At 42.1% G+C, this 22210-nt stretch overlaps 2 protein-coding genes across 2 annotated transcripts; one reads left to right on the forward strand and one right to left on the reverse strand.

The window, feature by feature from the left end:
* Positions 1-843: 843 nt before the first annotated feature.
* Positions 844-19135, forward strand: LOC116926634. The gene is given in 41 exon segments (XM_045168245.1): positions 844-1117; positions 2539-2796; positions 3781-3946; positions 4038-4204; positions 4206-4252; positions 4328-4485; positions 4592-5009; positions 5341-5532; positions 5605-5765; positions 5897-6136; positions 6465-6809; positions 6892-7072; positions 7164-7219; positions 7413-7607; positions 7678-7781; positions 7849-8025; positions 9091-9552; positions 10408-10533; positions 10618-10716; positions 10786-10884; positions 10951-11148; positions 11209-11307; positions 11380-11571; positions 11632-11736; positions 11809-11907; positions 11996-12139; positions 12201-12333; positions 12402-12566; positions 12645-12852; positions 12918-13058; positions 13149-13297; positions 13360-13501; positions 13579-13756; positions 13825-14040; positions 14421-14684; positions 14751-15293; positions 15356-15826; positions 15894-16215; positions 16468-16816; positions 16878-17467; positions 17547-19135. Coding segments are annotated over 39 exon segments (7683 nt in total). The 5' UTR covers positions 844-1042; the 3' UTR covers positions 16656-16816; positions 16878-17467; positions 17547-19135.
* LOC116926110 (probable D-lactate dehydrogenase, mitochondrial) lies at positions 19087-21980 on the reverse strand. The gene is given in 13 exon segments (XM_032932938.2): positions 19087-19507; positions 19509-19531; positions 19597-19637; positions 19697-19808; positions 19864-20082; positions 20150-20205; positions 20310-20382; positions 20451-20650; positions 20709-20764; positions 20846-20949; positions 21006-21147; positions 21221-21478; positions 21568-21980. Coding segments are annotated over 13 exon segments (1521 nt in total). The 5' UTR covers positions 21691-21980; the 3' UTR covers positions 19087-19393.
* Between the last annotated feature and the right edge of the window lie 230 nt (positions 21981-22210).

The following is a 22210-nucleotide window of genomic DNA, read 5'->3' on the forward strand; positions in this document are numbered from 1 at the left end:
GTCCGATTCACACGCGACTAGAACATCTTATTCGTCCCGAATCGTTGCAAAATTAAGATTAATACATCAACCAAACGAAATGAATCGAATTTCTCCTCAATGTTGAATACCTCGACTTTCACACGCACAAATCTGACCAATACACTTGCGTGAATCGAACATAGCTTTTCCTTTCGATCATTATTTAGAAATCGTACGTATTGCATTGCTGGGATTAAGATGATCCATGTCAATCTGTTTCTGATTCCTCCGCTCAATTATTTTTTGAAAATCTTGCGGGCTATCAGTTTGCTTTCTTTGTTCGCTTGTTGCAGCTTCTTTATATTTACGGAGCTTTCGCCATTCTTTATTTTGACATAAATTTCTTCTTTACATGGGATTTGGACCACCTTTCTTTTAATCTCTCAAAAAAGTGTTAATAGACTAGCGCAGAAGGTAGACCGCTCCCACCTTCCGTCCTACAAATCAGATAACAAAAAATATTCTTCACGAGAAAGTCTTCCATTAAAGTTCTTTTAATATAAAAGACACATTTGAAAAATAGCCAACAAATAGGCGAGACGTACGCACCTAGGCAATTCTTTTCGGCCAAAGTAGGAAATATCTCCCTCGGTTATCGGTAAAAAGAAAAAAACAAAACAAAAACAACAAAAAAGTGGGAAAGGGTCCTTGAAGAGAATGATTTCATTGAAATGACGAGTAGTATAACAGTGAATTTGCTTTCGAGCAATCCAGGAAGTAACGGTACATCATTGGCGAAGGGAAAGCAGTTGGAAGCTCTGCTGGTGGACCGTATTGGTCGACTGAATAAACGGGATATGGTCGTTGGCTGAGCGGCCGTCTGTTATCAGTTTGTCGGCTGCTTCGATCCAGACCAGACCATCTTTTTCATCGCTCTCCCTGTCTCGCTCTAGACGGACCAATCGTTTTCAATTCCTTCTTGTTTTACCTGCACGGATTACTGTTCGTTATTAAACTAGTGTAGATGCTGTGAGAGTGATCGAATTCGTTTTTCCAAGTTCCACAACAAAAGATCATCGACATGTCTTCGCCAAAGAAGCCATCAAGGAAGAAGCTTTCCAGCCGGCCGTCACACGAAGATGACGCAGTGTTTCAGGTTGGTCACAAAACAGCGAACTCACATCGCATAATTGTCTTGGTGCTTGTGTTGTGTCTGTGTATTCGGTCCATTTTTACTCACACAAAGTATGAGTTTCGCTGCTCGTGAAACTGGTTTGCAGGGCGCGTCTAGACCTTGCGAATGGACAACAGATGGTACAGCATAGCGCCAACGGTTCCTTTATATTTCGTAAATTCATAAATCAGGGGCCTTTCAAGTAATTTTGTTGGTTTTTTTCCACGAAAGAAAAAAAAACCAACAAAACATGCCGTTAAGTCCAAAAACGCCCATTTTTTGCAGTTAATTGCAGGCATTTAGGGTAGAGAGCGTTTCCAAAAATCTTTCTTTCGTCACAAGCTCAGAAAATGACCGACTTTATGCTAATGCACGGCCTCTTTGACTCGTCAGCCTTGACACAAGTCAATAGCGAAGGAAAGCAAATCTGCTTTTCCTTACAACTGCTCCAGTTGTTACCTGACTGCTCACGAAGACTTTGATTCAAAGCTTTTTTGTTCATCCTATTTTACTTTCAGCACGGACGATTTCCTATTATTCTATGCAGACAGACCTATAATACTACAGGTAAAGGGAATGCAGGAAAAAACGAAAAAAAAAAAATCTTAGGAAAACCGTAAGTTGCAATGTGCTGCCATGTAATGGCCTGCGCCAGGTGGAAGGCGGAAACTTCCGTTAGCCACTGTCAAACTGTGTAATTCTGCGTCTGCTGGCGTCTGTTTTATTCAAATGACACAACGAAAAATGTCGTAATGGTCAATTCTCGACAGGTAGCCAAATAATATCGAGCAACGTCATTCGTATTCACGAAAATCATGTAATTTTCTGCAGCCAGCTCACACTAATTTACGTTAGCTGTCTCATTTGTGAAACGTGGCGAAGCGCGTTGGCTATATGCGTCAATTTTCACGCCTTCGGTCTAACGCCACTCGCTTGTTTCCTGTTGGTGCATCCTGCAATAAAATTCTGTACGAAAAGATGATGCGCTAACTATTAACTATATGTGATTGGGCCATATGATATTTTCAGTAAAAACGCATGTGAACTGCGCAGTCTTGCTGAAGACGGGCTATTCCGTTAAGATTGTTACGACCATCTACTTTTCGGACCAAAACACTTCCGTATTCCCCCCGTGAATTCACGAGCGCAAAAATGAAATAAAAATAACCGTACGTTTTTCTGCAACATTTTTTATTTCGATGACGTCGACGAGAGAAAATAAAAGCCATCGGGTATGTCCCGAATTATCACGGTCGTCACGTCGCAAACACTTAAGCTGCGCGCGTAAACCCACATTTCTCCCTAAACGGAATTCTATTATTATCCTCCATTTCAGTATGAAACGTGCAATGAAAACGCTTTTGAACAAACATCTAATTCGTCCATTCGTTCGACCTGTTTAGACGACTTCAGCGCAGTTACACGGGACGATAGGAGCCAGCCGTTCTACCAATTTTTCATTTAAAAAGGATTTCGTCAAAGATTCTATGGTTGTCCTCGGACCGGAGCGGACTTTTAAATTGCGCAACCCCCTGGTGCTTTCGTCATCATCAGGTCTTCAACAGCAGAGCAGTGGTTTGCTTCACGCCATGGACGATGGCACGACAAGCATCCGCGGCGCCTCCATTTCACCTTTCAACACAACACAGAGGATTCGTTCGGTACGTTGTTCTTATTCATGACTTCTTTTTGGCGAAGATGTAACATTTTAGTGGACACGCAACAATGAGAGATGTCGCAGCATGCGCTCTTAGAAAAAGAGAAAGAACAATAACAACAAGGGACGCGAATGAGCTCTTTAACGTTTCGTTCATCTTCTTTGGTCGCGCAACACTGCCGCTTATATCCCTCAGGATGTAACGGTTCAGGGAAGCGGTGGCGTTTGACACGAAGAGCAGAAAAAGGGACGTCGTCATTTCGAAAGTCTTTGGTCATTTCGTCAGAGTCGAATTGTTTTTGAAAACATTTATTTTTATTAGCCAAATGCAGAGGCTTTGAACTGTTATAGGCACGATGCTTGACTTGCCGTATCAAAACTAGAGAGTTTGTCCATTTTTAGTTTTCTTTTAGTGTTCCCGCTAAGGTGAACGTACCGTGTAAATATCCAATTCAACCACAGCGATTTTTTTTTTCACCGTTTTGGGGACTTTTTTTTAAATTTATTTTATTTTATCAAGGCCGGCTTAAAGAAAAGAAATTGAAAAGTTTCGTGCTATTACTTTTAGAAACCAGAGCGAAAAACAAACGGTTTTAGGTTGTGCGTGATCCCCACCGACACTCACAAGGTGTTGGGCCTCAATCACTTTGTCACAGTTTGAGTGGAACGTATATGGAAGGCCCTGCAGGAAATATGTGTGAGAATTTCGTCTTCGAGTTCCTTGTCTAGGCATATAATACCGTGAGACTTGAGGTACGCGAACAATTCCTCGTTCTGTTCCTCATTCCAGTCGTTCGTTGCATTCTCGTTACACAGTTCCAGTTAAAGAAGAGACCAATAAAAGGGGACAACATTGACAATAGTGGCAACATTTGAAGGGGGTTGATTTATTCGCTACGAATGAGGAAACTTGTTCGTGTTGTATTGTGAAAAGAGAAAAGAGAATTCCGCGAATGTTATTTGTTTGGTGGACTGTTTGTATTTACAGGGCGAACGGGCACCTTCGACAAGCTCTTACAGTTTGAGCTCTTATGACGATATAGTGCGAGATGCCAGCAAAAATGGAAGGCGGTGGCCGAGTAACCATTGCTTTTGTCTACTGGGGACCCTGTTTTTATTAGGCACGGGGCTCGCCTTCGGCATCTATTATGGACGTAAATAACTGGATTCTTTATTATCGTCTATAGACATTCCCGACATTTATACTCGTGCGACAGATTTATGTAACAATCCGTTCGAATATAGTGATCAGCAACAAACAAGAGAAGCTCGTTGAATTCGTCTACCGGGGAAGTTTCCGGATTGCGGAGGGCGACTGGTTCGAGCCCAATCTTGCTGATGTTAAAGGTGCTGCTTTTAGCACAAAAGCTCGCGATTTCGAAGCTAAATTGGACGATTTGTTCAAGAACAGCCACCGTCAGAGACATTTATCATCATTCAGAGATTCTCACATTTCAGGGGTAAATAACGTTTCGAATACATCTTTTGATTCAAAACTAACTCAAGTGAATGGGAAATCCACAATCCGACATCAGGAATGAAGATTACGACCTTTCCGTCTTCTTCAACTTGTATTGCGTCACAAAGAAAACTGCAAACGATGCTTCGGAAATGGAGTCCATCTTGAGAGAAGAATTGGCTGGGAAATTCCCAGTAAACGTTCACATCGATCCCTCAAGTGTGGAAGTTAAAGGTAAGATCTACAAATTATTTTTACACGGTTCGTTTGGTTTCTATAACTGTACACGATAATTCCCGTTTAAAAAGAAAATTTAATTAAAAATCCATTGCGTATTCAGCTAGGGCGGTTGCGATCTCACCCAACGAAAGTTCCGATTTGGTCGATAGACGCACGGACATTGACTCGGCTTCTGAGGGTACACGTCCATTAGAGAGTGATCTGTCAAATTTTATTCCACCTTATCCAACGCATCCTCCATCACATGGCGTCGACTCAACAGCTAGTCCGGGTATTAAAAAAGGACAACAGTCACGACCGCTATTGACATCCTCAACCATTCGACCAGCGGTGACATCACCGGGCCCACTCATTCCAATCAGCAAGTTTTCCCAGTCGCAAGATCATCAAGAACGTTCGGGTTGTGTGCCTATTTCGTTGAATTTTTGTCGCCATTTGGCTTACAACTTCACCTCTTTCCCCGATCTGCTCGGACATCGAGGGGCTCGCGAAGTTGACCGACTTAACGAAGCCGCAAAGTAAGTCACTTTCTTATCGCAACGTCTGTTAACTGGGAGACTTCTCTTTGTTTTGCTTCTTTAATTTTCTTAACTGTTCATCCGCTTGCGAGAGGTGAGACAAATGATGCGTTGCAATGAACTTATTGGGTTGGCTGTGCTATTCGGGAACTGTCGTGTATCGGTTACGTAACGTCCCCCATATGCTATGAATTGGTGTTAATTGATTCGTCCAGTTAGGCTTTTCTAAAGTGAACGTTACAATGAAAACCCCAGTAACAGTTGGCAGCTGATTGTGAACCCTGAATGCTGGGAAGTAGTTAAGCTATTAACTTTTGTCACGACTTTCCAGGTTACTAGTAGAATCGGAATGCTCGCCCTACATCCAGCATGTGCTGTGCCATATACTCCAACCTCCCTGCGACCCGGATGCTCCAACTTCTAATGGATTCGTGCCTCCGTATCCCCTACCGCTGATGCCTTTCGCCCGTATACCAAATCATCTTCCACCCTGTCGGAGTCTCTGTATGGCCGTCATGACGTCGTATGCTGATCTCCTTCCGTTTGATTGATGATTTCATCGTTTTGATTGATCGAATTATTTTTTAAATGCTAGATGCAAAGCCCGGTTAGGATTAAGCCAGCAGATTTCCCGCAGGCAGGACGTTGCTGGTAACAAGCTCCTGAGCAATGAAGTTTCAGGCGGCTTGAAAGATCTGCTCCGCTGCGAATTGTTTCCCATCGACGACGGCATGGATTCTTGCACAACTAAACCATGTATACTGCCTATTTTTCTTGCTCATTTTAAGTTAAAAGCTCTGGATTTCTTAAAAATGAGACTAATAATAACCCCTTTTTTTTTCCCTTTCTTGCATCATTTGCAACTTTAACAACGCGGATGTGAATAGCTATGAACTACGTCATGGAGGCCGATCCTAGTGAATGCGTCCGTTTCATGACGGCCAATGGACAAACTGGCCGTATTTGTGACGGATTGATGGACTGCCATGATTTTAGTGACGAGGTGGCGTGCAACTACTGCCCGGAAGGCCAAGTCCATTGCGGAGTTGGGGCCTCGTGCATTGACGTCAACAAACGATGCGACGGTATTCCTGATTGTCCCAACGGGAGCGATGAAAGAGGCTGCCGTGAGTTATAGTCTTCTTTTATTATTATTTTTTTTATGCTCCTCTTTGCTGAGAAAAAATAACGCGCTCCACTTTCTTACGTTCGTGTATATATGTGCAGTGCACACTTAGTGGCTATGTTTTCCTTGAGGTCTACTGACAAGGGGGTCATGTAATCATTGTTTGATTTGAAACTGTGACAAGCCGTCAGCAAGATGAACAGCAAGATGCCAGCAGCCAATGTTGGCGTTTTTTATTCCTTATACGATTGAAAGTTTCACTCAATTTTTGGGTTGACCAACAATTCACCGTGCCCGCATTTCGGTTTACTTTTTTTTCTCATGAATAGTTACGGTTGCGCCTGATATGGCGGCTGCTAATTTCGTTCATCAATACTTCCATGAGGGCTACATCGTTTTCACCGAGGGCAATAACACAGGCAAGATATGTGTCGATTCTCTCAATTCGTCATCGCTCATGTCAACAGCCCGACAGCAAAGCTTCCTGGAGATCTTTGGTGAATCTGCCTGCCGTTCCATGTCCTACCGGATCATGGAACGCATTGAAATTCGTATCGATAACGAACATTCCGCGGACTATGCCCATTTAACTGAGCCGATACGATGGAGAGCCACATTCCTTCGTGCTCCATGTCGTAAACGCCAAGTGCTCTATCTTTCGTGTTCGGGACTTGGTAAGAATTCATTTTTCACCGAATTTTTTTCCAGTATGAAACTGCGCAGAATGAAACTAAAAAAATTTAATTTCTTATTTAGAATGCGGAAATCGGCCGGTTCATATGCATCCTGACCGTCCCGGTACCGATTTGACGCTTCTTCCGTCAGCTCACGGAGACTGGCCCTGGTTTGCCGCTTTAATCAGAGATGGCGTCCACGCATGCGATGCCACTCTTGTAGCCGATCAGTGGCTTCTTACCGCCTCATCATGTTTCGACGGGTACCTTATTAAAAAGATTACGCTTAATTATGTCGCATAATACATCTGAAATAAAGCAACAACTTACGCTTTTAAAATATACGATTATTAGGCAAAATCGAGCTCACTGGGTTGCTAGATTCGCTGCTGTCCGCCTGACTTCCGACGGTATAAAGACTCTTTGATTCTAACAAATATCTTTTTCTCCATCATCAATAGTAGCTAATCTCTTCCGGTGATAAATGTATTTTCTATCCTTAAGATAAAACATGAAATAATGTATTGATTTTTGTTTGTTGTTGTAGCAAACTATTGGGGCTAATCATGCATAATTTTTTGTTGTTGGATTGGCTTATCTTAGCGCCTTGGGAGCAGGAGCGGCGTATCATCGGCATGGTTAAATCGCCCATGAAGGGCAACCAATTGGTTCTGATAAAAATGGAAACTCCCGTCATATATTCAGATTTTGTCCGACCCGTATGTCTGGCCCGTGATCATGAAGCTTGGATATCCAGCCCTACATCTCGCTGTCTCTTTCTCGGATGGGGCAAAGACCGTCAGTTCTCCTTTCTACTTTACTTCGTTAATCATCCGTCATAACAACTCATTTGTCATCGTTTATTAAGGAGACAATCTGCACGAAGTGACTGCCAAGGTCGTGCAGAATCAAAAATGTGACAACGTCACAACTCTATGCGCGGATGTTATTTCGCCCTTAGATACATGCCGGGTACGTAATGAAACATTATGTCCATTTATTAATTTTTAGATAACCGAAAGTCCATGACTAAATGTAGAATGATGAATTCGCCGGAAGTCCGCTGCTTTGCCAATTGAATGATGGTAGGTCTTGGTCATTGGTCGGAATATCTAACGAGAATCGTCACTGCGATCGGAGTTTTGACGACAGACAGCTCGATCGAGTTTACCTCGGCGTTTCTTCAATTTCTGATTGGGTTATGCAAACGGTACGACGATGAGAAACTCGATAATCGCCCTCACGTTCGTCATGTATATTGTACGTTGTTATTTCTATAATTTTTTTTTTTGTTTTTTTGCAAATTGTGGTAGCCCTATGTTTGCAGACGATGCACTCATTTTTCACTCAAATACACATCTCAGTTAAAATATATTTTGGTTGTAGCGCAGCCTTAGAAACGTAGCATTAGTCAAGTCGGTATTACACAATAACAGTCACGACCATAGCCGTGTTACGGAAAAATATGTGTTTCAGTATATCAGCTGATATAGTCCAAGTGCATCAAGACTCGAACTGTTTGTGTAGCGATTGTACGCAATTTTTGCGGGAGTGATATGAAACTTTTGTACTCAGACGCGTAAGGTAATAATGATAGTTAAACGTTAGAAGTCAGGTCACTGTCAAAGCGTTTCGCCATGATGGCATAGCTTTTGTTTCATTTTTTTCTTGCTGCTTAATTGCCTCTAACTTGGGGGATGTTACGTTCCCATTTACAGACTAAATCTTATCGTTTTCACGCATTCATTTTGGTTGAAAATTGTACTTTCCATTGCAGTCACAGGTTCATTCCTATAAACATACTTGCATTTATCAAAATATTATTTCCGGATATTAATTTAAACAACAAAAGCGATAAAGTAAATTCCTTCTTTTCTGTTCTTTATTTTATCCAAAGGATTTCAAATCAACACCATTTATTAAAGTCTTCTCTAACCCATGTGTGGATAATAAAGACTGAAACTAAAGTCTCTTTGAATGTGTGCCTGATTGAAACCAACTTCCGTAGAAACTTACTCTTGACAACATTTACTTGACACAGTAAATATAAAGAGTGCTGAACCAATGACATATTGGTGGCAATATGGATTCTTACCTTCTCGGACTTATTGCAAATGAGTTAGTAATAAGATGTACTGGACACATTTGTGCAAAGAACCCCTCATTTGCATTGGATATTTCTTCTTTTGTTTGCAAGTCTTTCGTCAGCAGTATTTTACTGATCTTTCCATTTCTGAGCTGTTTCGCCTGATGTCTGTCTAAGCAGTCCGACTGTGTTTGACTAGCCATTGCAGCAATCGTCATCGATTGCAAAAACCGTAACGACTCGATGGAAACCAATCGGATGTGTTTGATGGAGGCCAGTGCCAAAAGTCAGCCATCCCCCAAAACAGGGTCAGTCAAAGGCCGATCGCACAGTTTAACGACCGTCCTACCATTGCCTTTGGTACGTATTACTCCTTCAGTGGAAGAAGAAACAGAAGCAGGTGGATCAGAAAGCGAGCCGACCTTGAACCACCCTAGCTTACCTATAAGCGATGCAACCAAAAGGATCCTTGAGAAGAAACCAACGGCCAAGCATAGACCAAGATTGTCCATCCCGCATATCTTCACCAATCAATCATCATTGAGCACGTCACCTCTATCATCCACACCTTCAATCTCATCACTTCTCTCTGCTGCCGCCGCCGCCCGGAATTTCTCTTTCAGTATACCCCACTCCATGCGACGTGGGTCTTGGTCGGTCAGTCTGTTGTCCGACAGGGCAAAAAAAAAAATCATCGCATGGGCCGTTTTCTACTCTTTCCCTCAGCCCCTTGTATTTATAGTTGGAAACCGACTACGCCCCATTGGAACAAGATTGACCATGTCTTGTAATCAGATGACTAGTTTTGCAGTCCACTAAACAACTAACAACCCCAATTTTTTTACTTTATCTACATCTTTCATATCCCGATCGCTTTTGATTGGATTGAACCAACCAAACTTATTCTTTGCACTGATACGGGCCAATTTTTGGCACTCCCAGTTCCGTTTAGTCAATAAAAATGCACCGTTCATTGTTACCGAGTGACTAGACTCGGTAAATATGTTTTGCCTAACGGGTGCACGATGGTTTCATATTCGGAAAGGAAGAACAATCGTTTACCGAAGCGGAAAAAAATGGACACGCAACGGGAAAGCGGAGAGGGGGATTTGGATCTAGGCCAGCATCGTCGGTAGTCTTAATATGATCCGCTCCCCATGTCGGTCCGCCCCGATCAAAGGGTGCCTATCACTCCGGTAAGGCATGGTAGTCCAAATGGATCAAAATGCAAACAAAAGAATCGAGAAAACGCATGCATGCTCGTGCGCCATCCAAACCTGAAACCGCAGTTCTCTGATCTTGGCCGCTGCGAATGCCTACTCATCCTGCTTGATAACTATCTTACATCTGATATATTCGTAATCACCAAATTTCACGTTCATTTTTGGCATGAAGTTGATATTTCACGCCCATTCTCTCGCCAGTTTATAAATATGCGAATTGAAGTACAAGAATAGAATAGGAAAAAATGACCGCCCACTTATTAACTGTTGCTGTTCAATTTTTTTGCAGAATCCATTAGAGTCCATGGTGTCATTAAGCTACCGCACATTTGCCAACTATATAGTTGAAGACAATTTGATTGGCCTCCGCGTTTTTCTCGAAAACCGCCATGTCGTCGTCGACGATAGAAACGAGGTAAAACCTGCTCCTTTAATATGACGAGTAGACTGACGTTTTCGTGTTATCACTTTATGGATTTTGCTGTTGCTTTATTTATAGAACGGAGCTACTGCCTTGGTGTTGGCATCGATCAAAGGCAAAAGTGCCTTCGTCAAGGAGTTACTTGCCCATGGAGCTGACCCAAATGCCGAAGATTCCGTATTTTATTTTTATTTGATGTCATTGATGTCTGACAGGAGACTTGACTCTTTTTGGCTAAATTTACAGGATAACTGGACGCCTTTGCTCTGCGCTGCAAAGGAGAATTTCACCTCCATTTGCGTCGAGCTGCTCAATCATGGCGCTGACATTGAACACCGAGATATGGTATCCGTCTATATTGAAAGCCTAACCAAATTTTGTGTTCTCAATATATCTCACTATCTTAATTAGGGAGGATGGACCGCACTCTTATGGGCGTCCTACAAAGGCTATTTGGAGACGGCACGTCTGTTGATTGAGCAGCGCGCCGAAGTTAATGTTCATGGCCAATTTCATATCACGCCTCTCATGTGGGCAGCTGGCCGAGGTCATGTAGCTATAGTCCGCCTTCTTTTGGAAAACGGAGCCAAAGTGAATGCTGGGGATAAGGTTTGCATTTCCGTGAATAACATCTTTTATGATGGCCTAGCGAAATTTATCTTTGCATAGTATGGAACCACGGCCCTGATCTGGGCATGCAGGAAATCGCATGGTGAGATTGTAGACATGCTACTTCAAGCAGGAGCTAACGTGGAAGTATCTGGAATGGTATGAATAATGAAGCACTTTTGTTCTAGAAATTTTCTTATTTTATCTGGTTTTTTTACGTCAACATATCAGCATTGTTGGACACCTTTACTACTTTCTGCAAAAGAGAATGCTGCAGATATTGTTAATAAATTACTGGATAGAAAACCTAATGTTAACGCTACCGACAAAGATGGCTGCGCCGCCCTGACTTTAGCCTGCAAGGAAGGCTATTACGACATTTGTATGGCCTTACTAAATGCCGGTGCCTACGTCAATTTGCAAGTAAACAATATTTGATGGGTTAATGTATCCCCTTCTATCTGAATCTTTACTGCGCTACAGGATCGAAGCGGAGACACCAACTTGATTCACGCAGCTAAAGCTGGTCACAAATCGATAGTTGAAGCATTATTGAAGAAATACGCTGATGTGGACATGACCGGCAAGGTATTTCAATCGCAAACAACAACCTAGAACAAACAAAATCGAGCTCATCTTTTAATTATTCTTTAAACACAGGAAAGAAAAACAGCTCTTTATTGGGCGGTTGAAAAAAATCATGTTTCAGTGGTCAAATCACTCTTAAACTCGGACCCCAATTTAGAAATTTCCACTAAGGTGAAAAAAGAAAAGGCTAAACAATTCTGACACATTTTTTTTTAAATGGCAAATTTCGCATTGGTTCAACAAACAAAAAATGCAATAGGAAGGAGACACACCGTTGTTAAGAGCAGTGCGCAACCGGAGCATCGAGATAGTACAATTACTGCTGGACAAAAAAGCGCGTGTTACAGCAGCCGATAAAGAAGGCGATACAGTGCTTCACATCGCCATGAGAGCCCGATCAAAAGTAAGTTTATTTTTCTCGCCATTTGCGTTACATCATATAATTGCATTTTTAATATCTACAGGCAATAGTAGAAGTACTCCTCCGGAATCCAAAGCATAGCCAGCTGTTATACCGACCGAATCGAAGCGGTGAAACGCCGTACAATATCGATATCAGTCAACAAAAAACCATATTAGGACAAATTTTCGGCGCCCGTAATGGCCACATTTCTATTTTGTTTGTAAAGTGTTCACATAATTTAGACTTTTTTCATTTCATTTAGGACGTTTAAACACTAATGAAGATAACGAGAACATGTTGGGTTATGAGCTTTACAGTAGTGCACTGGCCGACATGCTGAGCGAGCCGTCCCTTTCGATGCCGATCACTGTAGGGCTCTATGCAAAGTGGGGTTCTGGCAAATCGTTTCTTCTTAGCAAATTACGAGGTTGGATACATTTTTTGTTGTTGTTGTTGTTTTGTTCATCGTTGTAGCCGCCTAACGCTTTGCTTTCACTATTAACAGACGAAATGAAGGGATTTGCCCGCCAATGGATCGAGCCTCAGTTGCAATTTTCCGTAGTTCTTTCCATCATTGTACTGCATATTGCCACCCTTTTAGGCGTGATAATGGGCGTCTCGCTTGATTCCTGGATTGCTGGATTAGCAACTGGTGGAGGCTGCTTCTTTCTTATAGTGACATTTCTATACATAGTGTACTGGGGTTCTGAAAGGTTGTTATCTTGACTTTTTATATTTTGCACCCATCAGGGGTCACTTAAAAGTATTCTGTATGCAGATTTAGTTGGAATTGGGCACATAGTTTTGGACTCGTATTAGCGAGAAAACTAGAAGCCCTAAAGTTGGTGTTACAAGTGACTTTTTGCACCCCACCGGGGCCGCAGTGGGGAGGTGATAGCATCCGTATCCAACCGATAAGGTAATTCGGTCTAGGTTTTTATCGTTTCATTTATTTATTTATTTCAAATGGTAGTCTAAAATTTTTCTTCTTCTTTTATTTAAACGCTAGATTCTATTTTACGGACCAAACTAAAGTATCACGTTCGACGAGAGGGGAAAACTCAGTGGTTCAGATGATCGGTTCTTTGTTGGATTCAATAGAAGGAGATTATGGTGTTGTGGCAACTCGTCTTTATCGTGCGTTCAGGCCGAAACCACGTAATTCGCTCACAAATTCGCAATAGTTCATTGTTATTCACTTTCTTCAACTTGACGAGTAGTCAAATCAACGTCGCCCTGGAAATTTCGCCGTTTTTGTTGCATCCCCTATGCAGCTATTTTCTTGATTTGCATCGATATTCTTCTGGCTGGCCTGGTGTTTCTTGCCATTTACCAGAACGCGGAAATAGAAGACCGAATAGTGTAAGTCTTTTAAGAATTTTTTAAATTATTAACAAAGAATCGAAAGCTATGGCATAAATTTTCTTATCGCCCTTTAGAAATTCAAATCACGTCCAGTATACACTGATAGCTATCGGTGTATTCCTGGGTGTAGTAATTATCGCAAATGGATATACCTGGGGTCGAATCGTAAAATCACTGCTTTTCTCGCAACGGAGGAAACTGCTGCGGATTATCGGCCGTCTCCAATCTGTCAGAGCCGAAGGCTATTTGCAGGTACTTCTTCGATATTCATTGCTAAAATGGTTTTCCATTCTTTTCTTTTACATTTCCACTCCTTGCAGGCATTGAAGAGGGAAGTTGCCATCATGGTTGAGATGGTGCGTTGTCTTGACGCCTATAGCGGGCAGCAGACGCGGTTGGTGATGGTAGTTGATGGTTTAGACAGTTGCGAGCAAGATCAGGTCCTCTACGTTCTAGACGCTGTGCACTTGCTTTTCACCGAACAGTCGTCACCATTCATTACTCTACTCGCCATCGATCCGCACATAATTATCAAGGTATTTCACTAGTCCAGGTAGCACTTTACTAACTGATTTTAGTTTTCGATTTTATTACTAATGAACTTCGCACGCGAGTGATTGAATGAGTAGACTACTTTTTGCAATATAACGAACATAAAACACAACGAATGACACACGGTAGTACGCACGCATTCCCATTTGACATGACTAAACTATTTTTTTTGGCTTCTTATTAATACATTGCTGCTATGCTACTTCCGACAGTTTTTCAGCGCACAGGTTGGTTCCATACTTCATTGTGCTGTCGTGATAAGAAGTCTTGCGAGGATTTCTTTAGCATGCTCTTTATTCTTAGCTAAAAAAAATGATAGATTTTTTATTCTAATTGATTTTTTAAATGGACATTTAAAATAAAGGCTATCGAGCTCAACTTGCATCGGATGTTCAACGAATCCAACATCGGGGGCCATGACTATCTTCGCAACTTAGTTCACGTCCCTTTCTTTCTCCAAAATGCTGGTCTGCGGAAGGTGAAAGCAGCTCAACAAGCGGCCCTTATGTTGAAAAATCCCGGTGGAGTACGCACAATGGTAACATCAAACAGTAATCATGCTGCTGTACTTAACTGGCTCGAATCAGAAGACACTGCCAACAATCAACCGGCTGGGGATAAAGTTGTGGTTAGACTTATAAATTTAAACATTTTTCTCCTTTCGTCACTGTACATAATCCGCCCTATTTTTCAGATGTCACCTCGACGAATGTCGGTTGAATCGTCTGCCCCACAGGGTAAAGGATTGCATCGAAATCATAAGCTTAGTTCTGCACTTCCGCCTGCCATGGGACATCGAAAACTTCGCCCAAGTGAGAGCATGGAGAGTGGACTGGCCATGGGCAATAATAACCGCGTCATGGCTGCTCAAGACCTTACCAAAGTTTTGTTAACCGATGATTACTTCAGTGACGTAAATCCGAGAAGCATGCGTCGTTTAATGAACGTCATATACGTTACGGGTCGACTACTTAAAGCCTTTCAAATCGAATTCAATTGGTATCACCTGGCGTCTTGGGTCAACATAACCGAACAATGGCCATATCGTACGTCTTGGATCATTCTGTATTGCGAGGTCAATGAGGACAAGCTTGACGACTGTACTACTCTTAAAGTCGTCTACGAACGTGCCAAACCTTTCATACCTGTATCTAAAGAAATCGAACCTCATTTGGAAATTGACCGCGATGAAAAGAAGTTTCAAACGTTTCTCAGTTTCCATCGCAATACGTTACAGGTTTGCAGCTTAATTTATTTGGCAATATTTAATCATCTAACATTCCAGGTTTAATTCTCCAGGTTCTTCATTTAAAGATGTTTATGCCGTTCACTATTCATTTGGACCCCTACTTACGTAAAGTGATCAAAGAGGAGCGTTCCTCGTTCATGGCTATGCAATCAGGAGCACCTGTGCCTCACACAGCGACGGCGGACGTAAAAGTAAATGGCAATATAATCCACGAGCAGCCAAATCCTTCCGTCGGAATGCACGTTCCTTGGTCAGTTAATGGCCAGCCGTGGACCACGGTGACGCTGCCAACGCCTGATCAAAATAAGCCGACGATGTATCCAAAATATCCGTCCATGGTGCCTACGATTACTCATTGCAATTATGGAGTTATGCCAGCTACTGCCTATGGGCCAGCAGTCAATCAGTTGTGCTTGAAATCTACTCTACCCAGTCGTCTTCAAGACAGATCGCTCAGCTCCCTCACTGCTGAAGAAGTTAGCGAACTGTTGCGGCACTTGGATGGATTCAGAACAGCACAGGTAACGTTTGTCAAAAATATTTATTCTTCGACGAGAAATTAATGAATTGGACTAATCAAATCGACAGGCCGACCAATATACTCGAACATTCATAGACAATAACATTAGTGGTCGCGTTCTGCTCAGTTGCAACTTGGATGAGCTAAAGGCTCTGAGTGGAATGTCATTTGGCGATTGGGAGCTCTTCCGTGTAGCTGTGTGTGCGTTGAGGGAGCGCGAATTCCAGCCCCGTGTGGCAAATAGCCCTAACCCACAACAAGCAACTGCTGGTCAAACCAGTACGACCCAACACCAGTCTGGAAACTATAATTTTTTGGATGTCGACTTCGAGGGACGCTTGTCCAGAAGTAGCAGTCTCCGCAGTAACACGTTCGCGGGCACCGCACCAGGTTGTCTACGTTTGCCTCGATTAGTTTGATATTATAAAGACGTTTCCTCCACAATTTTGTGTCGGAGACTGCTAGCCTTATGTACTGAACGAAGATCTTGTTCCATTTGTTTTGAAAAATTTAATTACTTCTTAAATAAAGATTCCTTCATTTCAGTTTCGTTTTAGTTGTTAACGCCTATGCACCTGATAATTGTTTTACAGCACTTTATCAACTAATATTTCACTAACAAACTTCAAATTTTACATGCAGGCGAAGTCGTCAGTGAAGTTGACGCGATAATTTCAGCACCCAAGATCAACACCAAACGTCAAACGAACATCGAGAAACAAGTAACATTGGAAGACCAAGCCATTTGCGGAGCATTGCAGACTCTCAACGAGGAGGCTATGGAAGACGTGTTGGATGAACGGGAGGCCGAATATCCTGCCTGGAAATGATTTAATGCCTAATGTGTACGGCTACAACTCGAGCAACTTATCTACCTGTAGTGATCCAACCGAAACAGATGTCCTCTATCTGCAGACTTCCGTTGTTCCAGATTTGCATTTCCCAGCCTTAAGACATGCTAATAGCGTTCTCGGGTCACGTGGCCTCATTGGTAATTTGCATTGAAAGTAATGCAGCATCATTTTATTCAACGTATTTTTCATTTTATTTAGGAAATGAAGATTCAGTCAGTCTTGGAAGTTCCTTGGTAAGCCTCGCTGAACGAGGGACGATGACTCCGGCTCGCCAACGTACCATAACCGAAGTTGTTTGGCCTGAACAAATAGCCTCAGCCCTCAACAGTGGTCTACGGTCACGGCTTAGCTCTAGCACTAGTCTCTTCCGTGCAGGATCTCAAAAAAGCATCCTAGCATCGGATGCTAGCTACGCTTTATCGCGGCGTGATTCCCAACGTTCCGTTTCAGATGTGGGTTCTACCAAGCCCATATTCGTTTCCGTGGATCCATCAAACACAGCCGAATCTAGCTGTCCAGTGAGTTCTGGGTTCAGCCCGTCAGTTGCAGGTGGATGGCGCAGCGAACAAGGATCTCCACGCCGTCCGGCTTCGCTTGTATTTAACGAGACCGTCAACCCAACTCACGACTGGCTAGTCAAGCCTGTTAGGGATACTCCAGAGAGCCCCACTGGCGAGAACCGCTTGAAATGCACAAGTGGAGACAGAACACCAACGGCTTCTTCGAGTTCGCCGATTATTGTTCACAAACGTTTTTCGACAACTAACGTTGAATTGTTGCCAGATCAGGTAAGACCGATTCACATTATTATCTGATTTAAAAAATAATAATTACAAATAGAGATTAATTAATTATAATAACTCACAGATTGCTGGTAAACTACAGCCAGATAAGATGACGTCATCAAAATCGGCTTTACGGTCGCCATCGAAACAACGAGCGAGACGTACAGGCCATCATCAGTCTCGTACTCATGTTGTACCGTCGCCAGGATTGTCTACAAGTCGCCATCCAAGTGGTAAAAGCTCCGACGACACTGACGAAGATGGAGAAGATGCTCCGCTAATGGCAGCTAAAGAGTATGTACATCATGTTCGACGCGTCCTTCCAAAAGCGACGGTTCTTGCAATCAAGGAATCTCGTCCTCTGAGCGCCAATTCAAGCTTCCTCGGAAACTACGTTCAACAAACGGAAGGTGGTGGCGTTGCGAATACGACCAATTCTCAGCTGAGTCTCGCCTCACCCATTGGGAGCAGTACTTCCAGCCTGGATAGCCCTCTTGATACCACTGATAACGAAGTCTATAAGACAGTTATACCGAAAGGTGACTCAAGTCGCCGAGAGAATTCGCTTGCCCTAATGCTCAACAGGGCTATAAATGAAATAGGAGATACTGGAAGGGCCATGGCAACGCCAAGCAAACCGGAACCCAGTGCTAGCTCGGAAATGGAAACTGCCAACTAGCCTCAATAGTTCGTGCTTTCTTTTTTTGTTTATTCCCGATATACTCTTTTAGTTAGAAATGAATTTGGGATGAAAGATTTAGCTTTCGCTAGTTGCTCCATAGCGAACTAGAAGAATCTGTTGAAATAATTCCCTAGATTAAGTTAGCGAGTGTTATGGGCTACCAACTTGTTCCAGTCTATTTCAAGTTGGTGGTCCTCGTAAATTTGAACCATGTTTTCCTATCTAATTCAGCCAATTTTCTTTGAAGGAGGCTTTAAGTTTGTTTTTAGAAACGAACGAGAAATTAGCTACCTTAGGTAGGCAAGGTGCACTGAAAGCCATAATCATTTCGATTTGGGTTGAATCAGAATTCTTACCAAAATGGAACGCATGTCCTACCAAAAGAAAAACGGTTATGGCCGTTTGTTGAACAATTACACATACTGCAACAGATTGACCTTGGTACGTTCACAAATGCCGTTTTCAATTTGCTGATCTCTTAAATTCCGATTTGCAAAACTTTTATTGCTCCAGTGACTTTTGGTTCGAATTTGTATATGTATTTTCGCTTCATATCCGCCTTATACCTCGCTTGTTCAAGCGATTACGTTATACGGAATAATTCTGATCGCCTCAGGATCAACCCACCAGATTCTCCTCCCGGTGGTCCATCCTATTTTCAGTTCACCTTTTATTTATCCTAATCGATCTATTCATTCTAGCTTCGTCATTTGTCACGAATTCAATTCAATTTATTTCCTTCGTTGACAAATGCGTGCAGCAGTAACCAGTCAAATAGATTTAGGTAGATATTCCTATTGAACAAAATGACACTGGATTGACAATGTTATGCAAAACCGAATTGTGGTAATCCTACTTTCCTTCTGTCTGTGAATATCTATTTAATCGGGCCTGTAGTGTTCACACATTTGTAAATTGCTGCAACATTCACGAAAACAAGTTTTTCGTTTTGTCATGTCTTTATTGTAATACACAACGCGACAGCATAATTCCTTCTAACGTTCACGTTAATCATAGGTGCTAAAGGAGCTTCCCCAAATTCTGTAGGCAACTGCAAGTATTATTGCAAGGCGGGAAGAAAAAAGAAATCCCAAACAAACGAAACCTTCATCTCACTACTGCTACGTACTATGCGGTTTCAGGTAACGAGCTTAATCACAATATTTTTTTCGAATACGATACTCTTATCCACCCACCTAACACGATATACAGAATAAATCAAGCTAACATATTCTTTACAATGCAGTTCAATACTCCGAAAGGAAAATCTTGCCGGGGTTCATGAGCCAATGCGGATCAAGAGTCTTTTTAATTGATTTCATCATTTCTATTCCTACCGGCCCCATTTCCTTTTCTAGGTAGGTTCATTTTTCCAATTCCAATTCCTAAATGTTTGCAATCTAAATAGTTAAGCTTTGTAGAACAAACAACACCAAGTCCCACTACTCACCGTGTTCTCCAGTGCATGTGCCATTCAAGTCTAAGGCTCTCCTGTACAGAAAAATTTGTTTTAGGATTGGATTGAAAAGAAGAAAAGACCAGGTGTTTACTTTGTCATACGCGCAGCTAGCGTCTCAGCCTTTTTAAATTCCTCTGGTTTGTTTGGATTAAAAACCAGGAAAGTATGGAAGTTGCCATCCCCAACATGTCCAAGACATGGCCCTGAGCGACAAAGAAAGTATTGTGCAAGGTAAATGCAATTGTCATTTTATTGTACCAATGATTCCCGATTCCTGAATGTCAGCTTTCGTCTGTGTGATGAGGTCTGGTAATCGAGTAATGGGCACGCAAACATCTGTAATAATGGCACGACACCCGGGATTGGACTGAAGAGTTGTCCAATAGATATCGTGCCGAGCTTTCCAGAGCCGATTACGCTCCTCGGATTCATATGCCCAGCGAAACTCTGAACCTCCATTATAATCAGCAATTTCACCTGGATATGCCGACATATTTGGGGTAAGTATCAAGAGGTGAACATGTGGTTATAACGTAATTTTTACCCGCAAATTTTGCTTGAGATTTGACAGAGTCTTCTGAACCATGAAATTCCAGAAATCTGCGTTACACAAAACACGTGTTGTTTAAATGATACGTATTTGTTTACATTCTTCGTCCTGGACGAAAAATGTGACGAGAGAGTCATACAAGTGGAAGTCTTACAGGGTCGGTGCCACTTTATAGTCCAACTTGTTATGGTTATTGCACATGTCCATCGCCACATCATCCATAAGTTCTATTCCGATTTGTTTGGAATGGAAAACAATTAATGTCAGACAGACAGCAAATGGCATTACGTACTACCTATGCGTGCAATAGGAATATTGGATTGCAATATTTGGACACAGGTATCCACGGCAGCCTTAATAGTGGTAAATGCACATACGGCTGAAAGCATCATTTCTGGTATGCCATAAATCTTCAGGGTGGCTTTTGTAATAAATCCAAGGCTACCTTCTGATCCAACAAACAAGTTCGTCAAATTGAGTCCGGCAGAGGATTTTCTAAATAAGACATAAATTCTTGAAATTTTCTGTCATATTGTTGCACAATTTGGCCAACTTAGATCGGCGATTCTCTCCTGCGGTATGAAGGACACGACCATCGGCTAAAACAACCTTTAAATTTTTAAAAAATGTAGTATTGATGGCGCAGCTTACTCAACAGACATGGTGGAATGAAGAGACAAACTAACAAACCTCAACATTTAGTACATTTTCCCGCATAGTGCCGTAACGGACAGCGTTGGTGCCTGATGCACTTGTAGCAGTCATGCCGCACAACGATGCATCAGCGCCAGGATCTATGGGATTTTTACGGTTAACTGTTACGTTGAAATCATGTGATGTCAAACATTACCAACAGGGAACCAAAGTCCATGGTCTTTAAGGAAATGATTTAGTCCTTTCCTTGTAACTCCAGGTTGAACAGTTACATCGAAATCTTCTGGATTAAAATTAACAATCTGATCCATTTTACTCATGTCGACGCTTACACCTCCCTTTTATTGGATTAAAAAAAAGTAGTAAAAAGTAATTAAGGCTAAAAAGGCGTGTCGTTTAATTAAATCATACATAAGCGGCACAGACACCCGATTCCAGGCCAGTTCCCGTGCCAAAAGGGATCATTGGAACTTTTTTTTCAGAGCAGAGGGAGGCAATAATTGAGCATTCTTCTGTACTTTTAGGCCAAACAACCAAATCAGCAAGATGGTTGTGCCTTTCAACACCTTCGTCTCGACTGTGCTGTTTGCGTATCGCTTCTGTATCGGAAACACTATCTCGTCCCAAACTTTTTATCAAATTTTGCCTGAGTGTTGTTATTGTTTCCACCTAAGCAGGGTTCACACATTCATAGAACTCAGTTATAGTGTCTCGTTTGCCTCACAATTAATTTTTGTCTTAAAGAAGCCAGCAATTACCAATGGGCGATGTCTGGTAGACTGTAACAAAGGTTTAATACAGTGGAAGTTGCGTGAATTGCCAACTAAGGCTTTACCTGGCAAACTCTTGAAAACTTGAGACGTAAAAAACCAACAGTGCATTTTCGAAGACTCTTGTGTACTGACGGCCGCGTCAGGACCCTTTCGTGCGTGTGCATCTTATTTTTGTTCAGAAAATTTGAGACTTGCGCAACCTACTGTCGGCTTTTGTTACTCAGGCAATCGCTTTAAATCCATCTAGTGCAATAGGGGGATAGCGTGAGTGAAAGTCACGCCGTTACCGGATTAATTAAGGAAAGATCGTAGTTTGCAAGCATCGGCCTTAAGCAAAATGGTACCGAAGGTGGTTTCATTACCGAAAATACATGTGTCCTACATACGTCGACGATCTTGATACCTTGTTCTTTGAAAAGAATAACTTGTGAGTTGTGACTATTCCGGGATATTAACTTTTGGCGGAAATAAACATGATGTAAAGATTTAAATGGTTTCGTGCTTTAAGCTTTATACATTACGTTATTTCTAGTCGAGTAGTTGGCTAGTTTTTTGTAAAAGTTTACTTTAAAAAATTATGATATTTGAGTAAAGGCACGGGCCACAAACTGTTTAATACCTCTTTTTT

Source organism: Daphnia magna, linkage group LG1 (genome assembly GCF_020631705.1).
Source record: "Daphnia magna isolate NIES linkage group LG1, ASM2063170v1.1, whole genome shotgun sequence".
NCBI classification, from domain to species: Eukaryota; Metazoa; Arthropoda; class Branchiopoda; order Diplostraca; family Daphniidae; genus Daphnia; species Daphnia magna.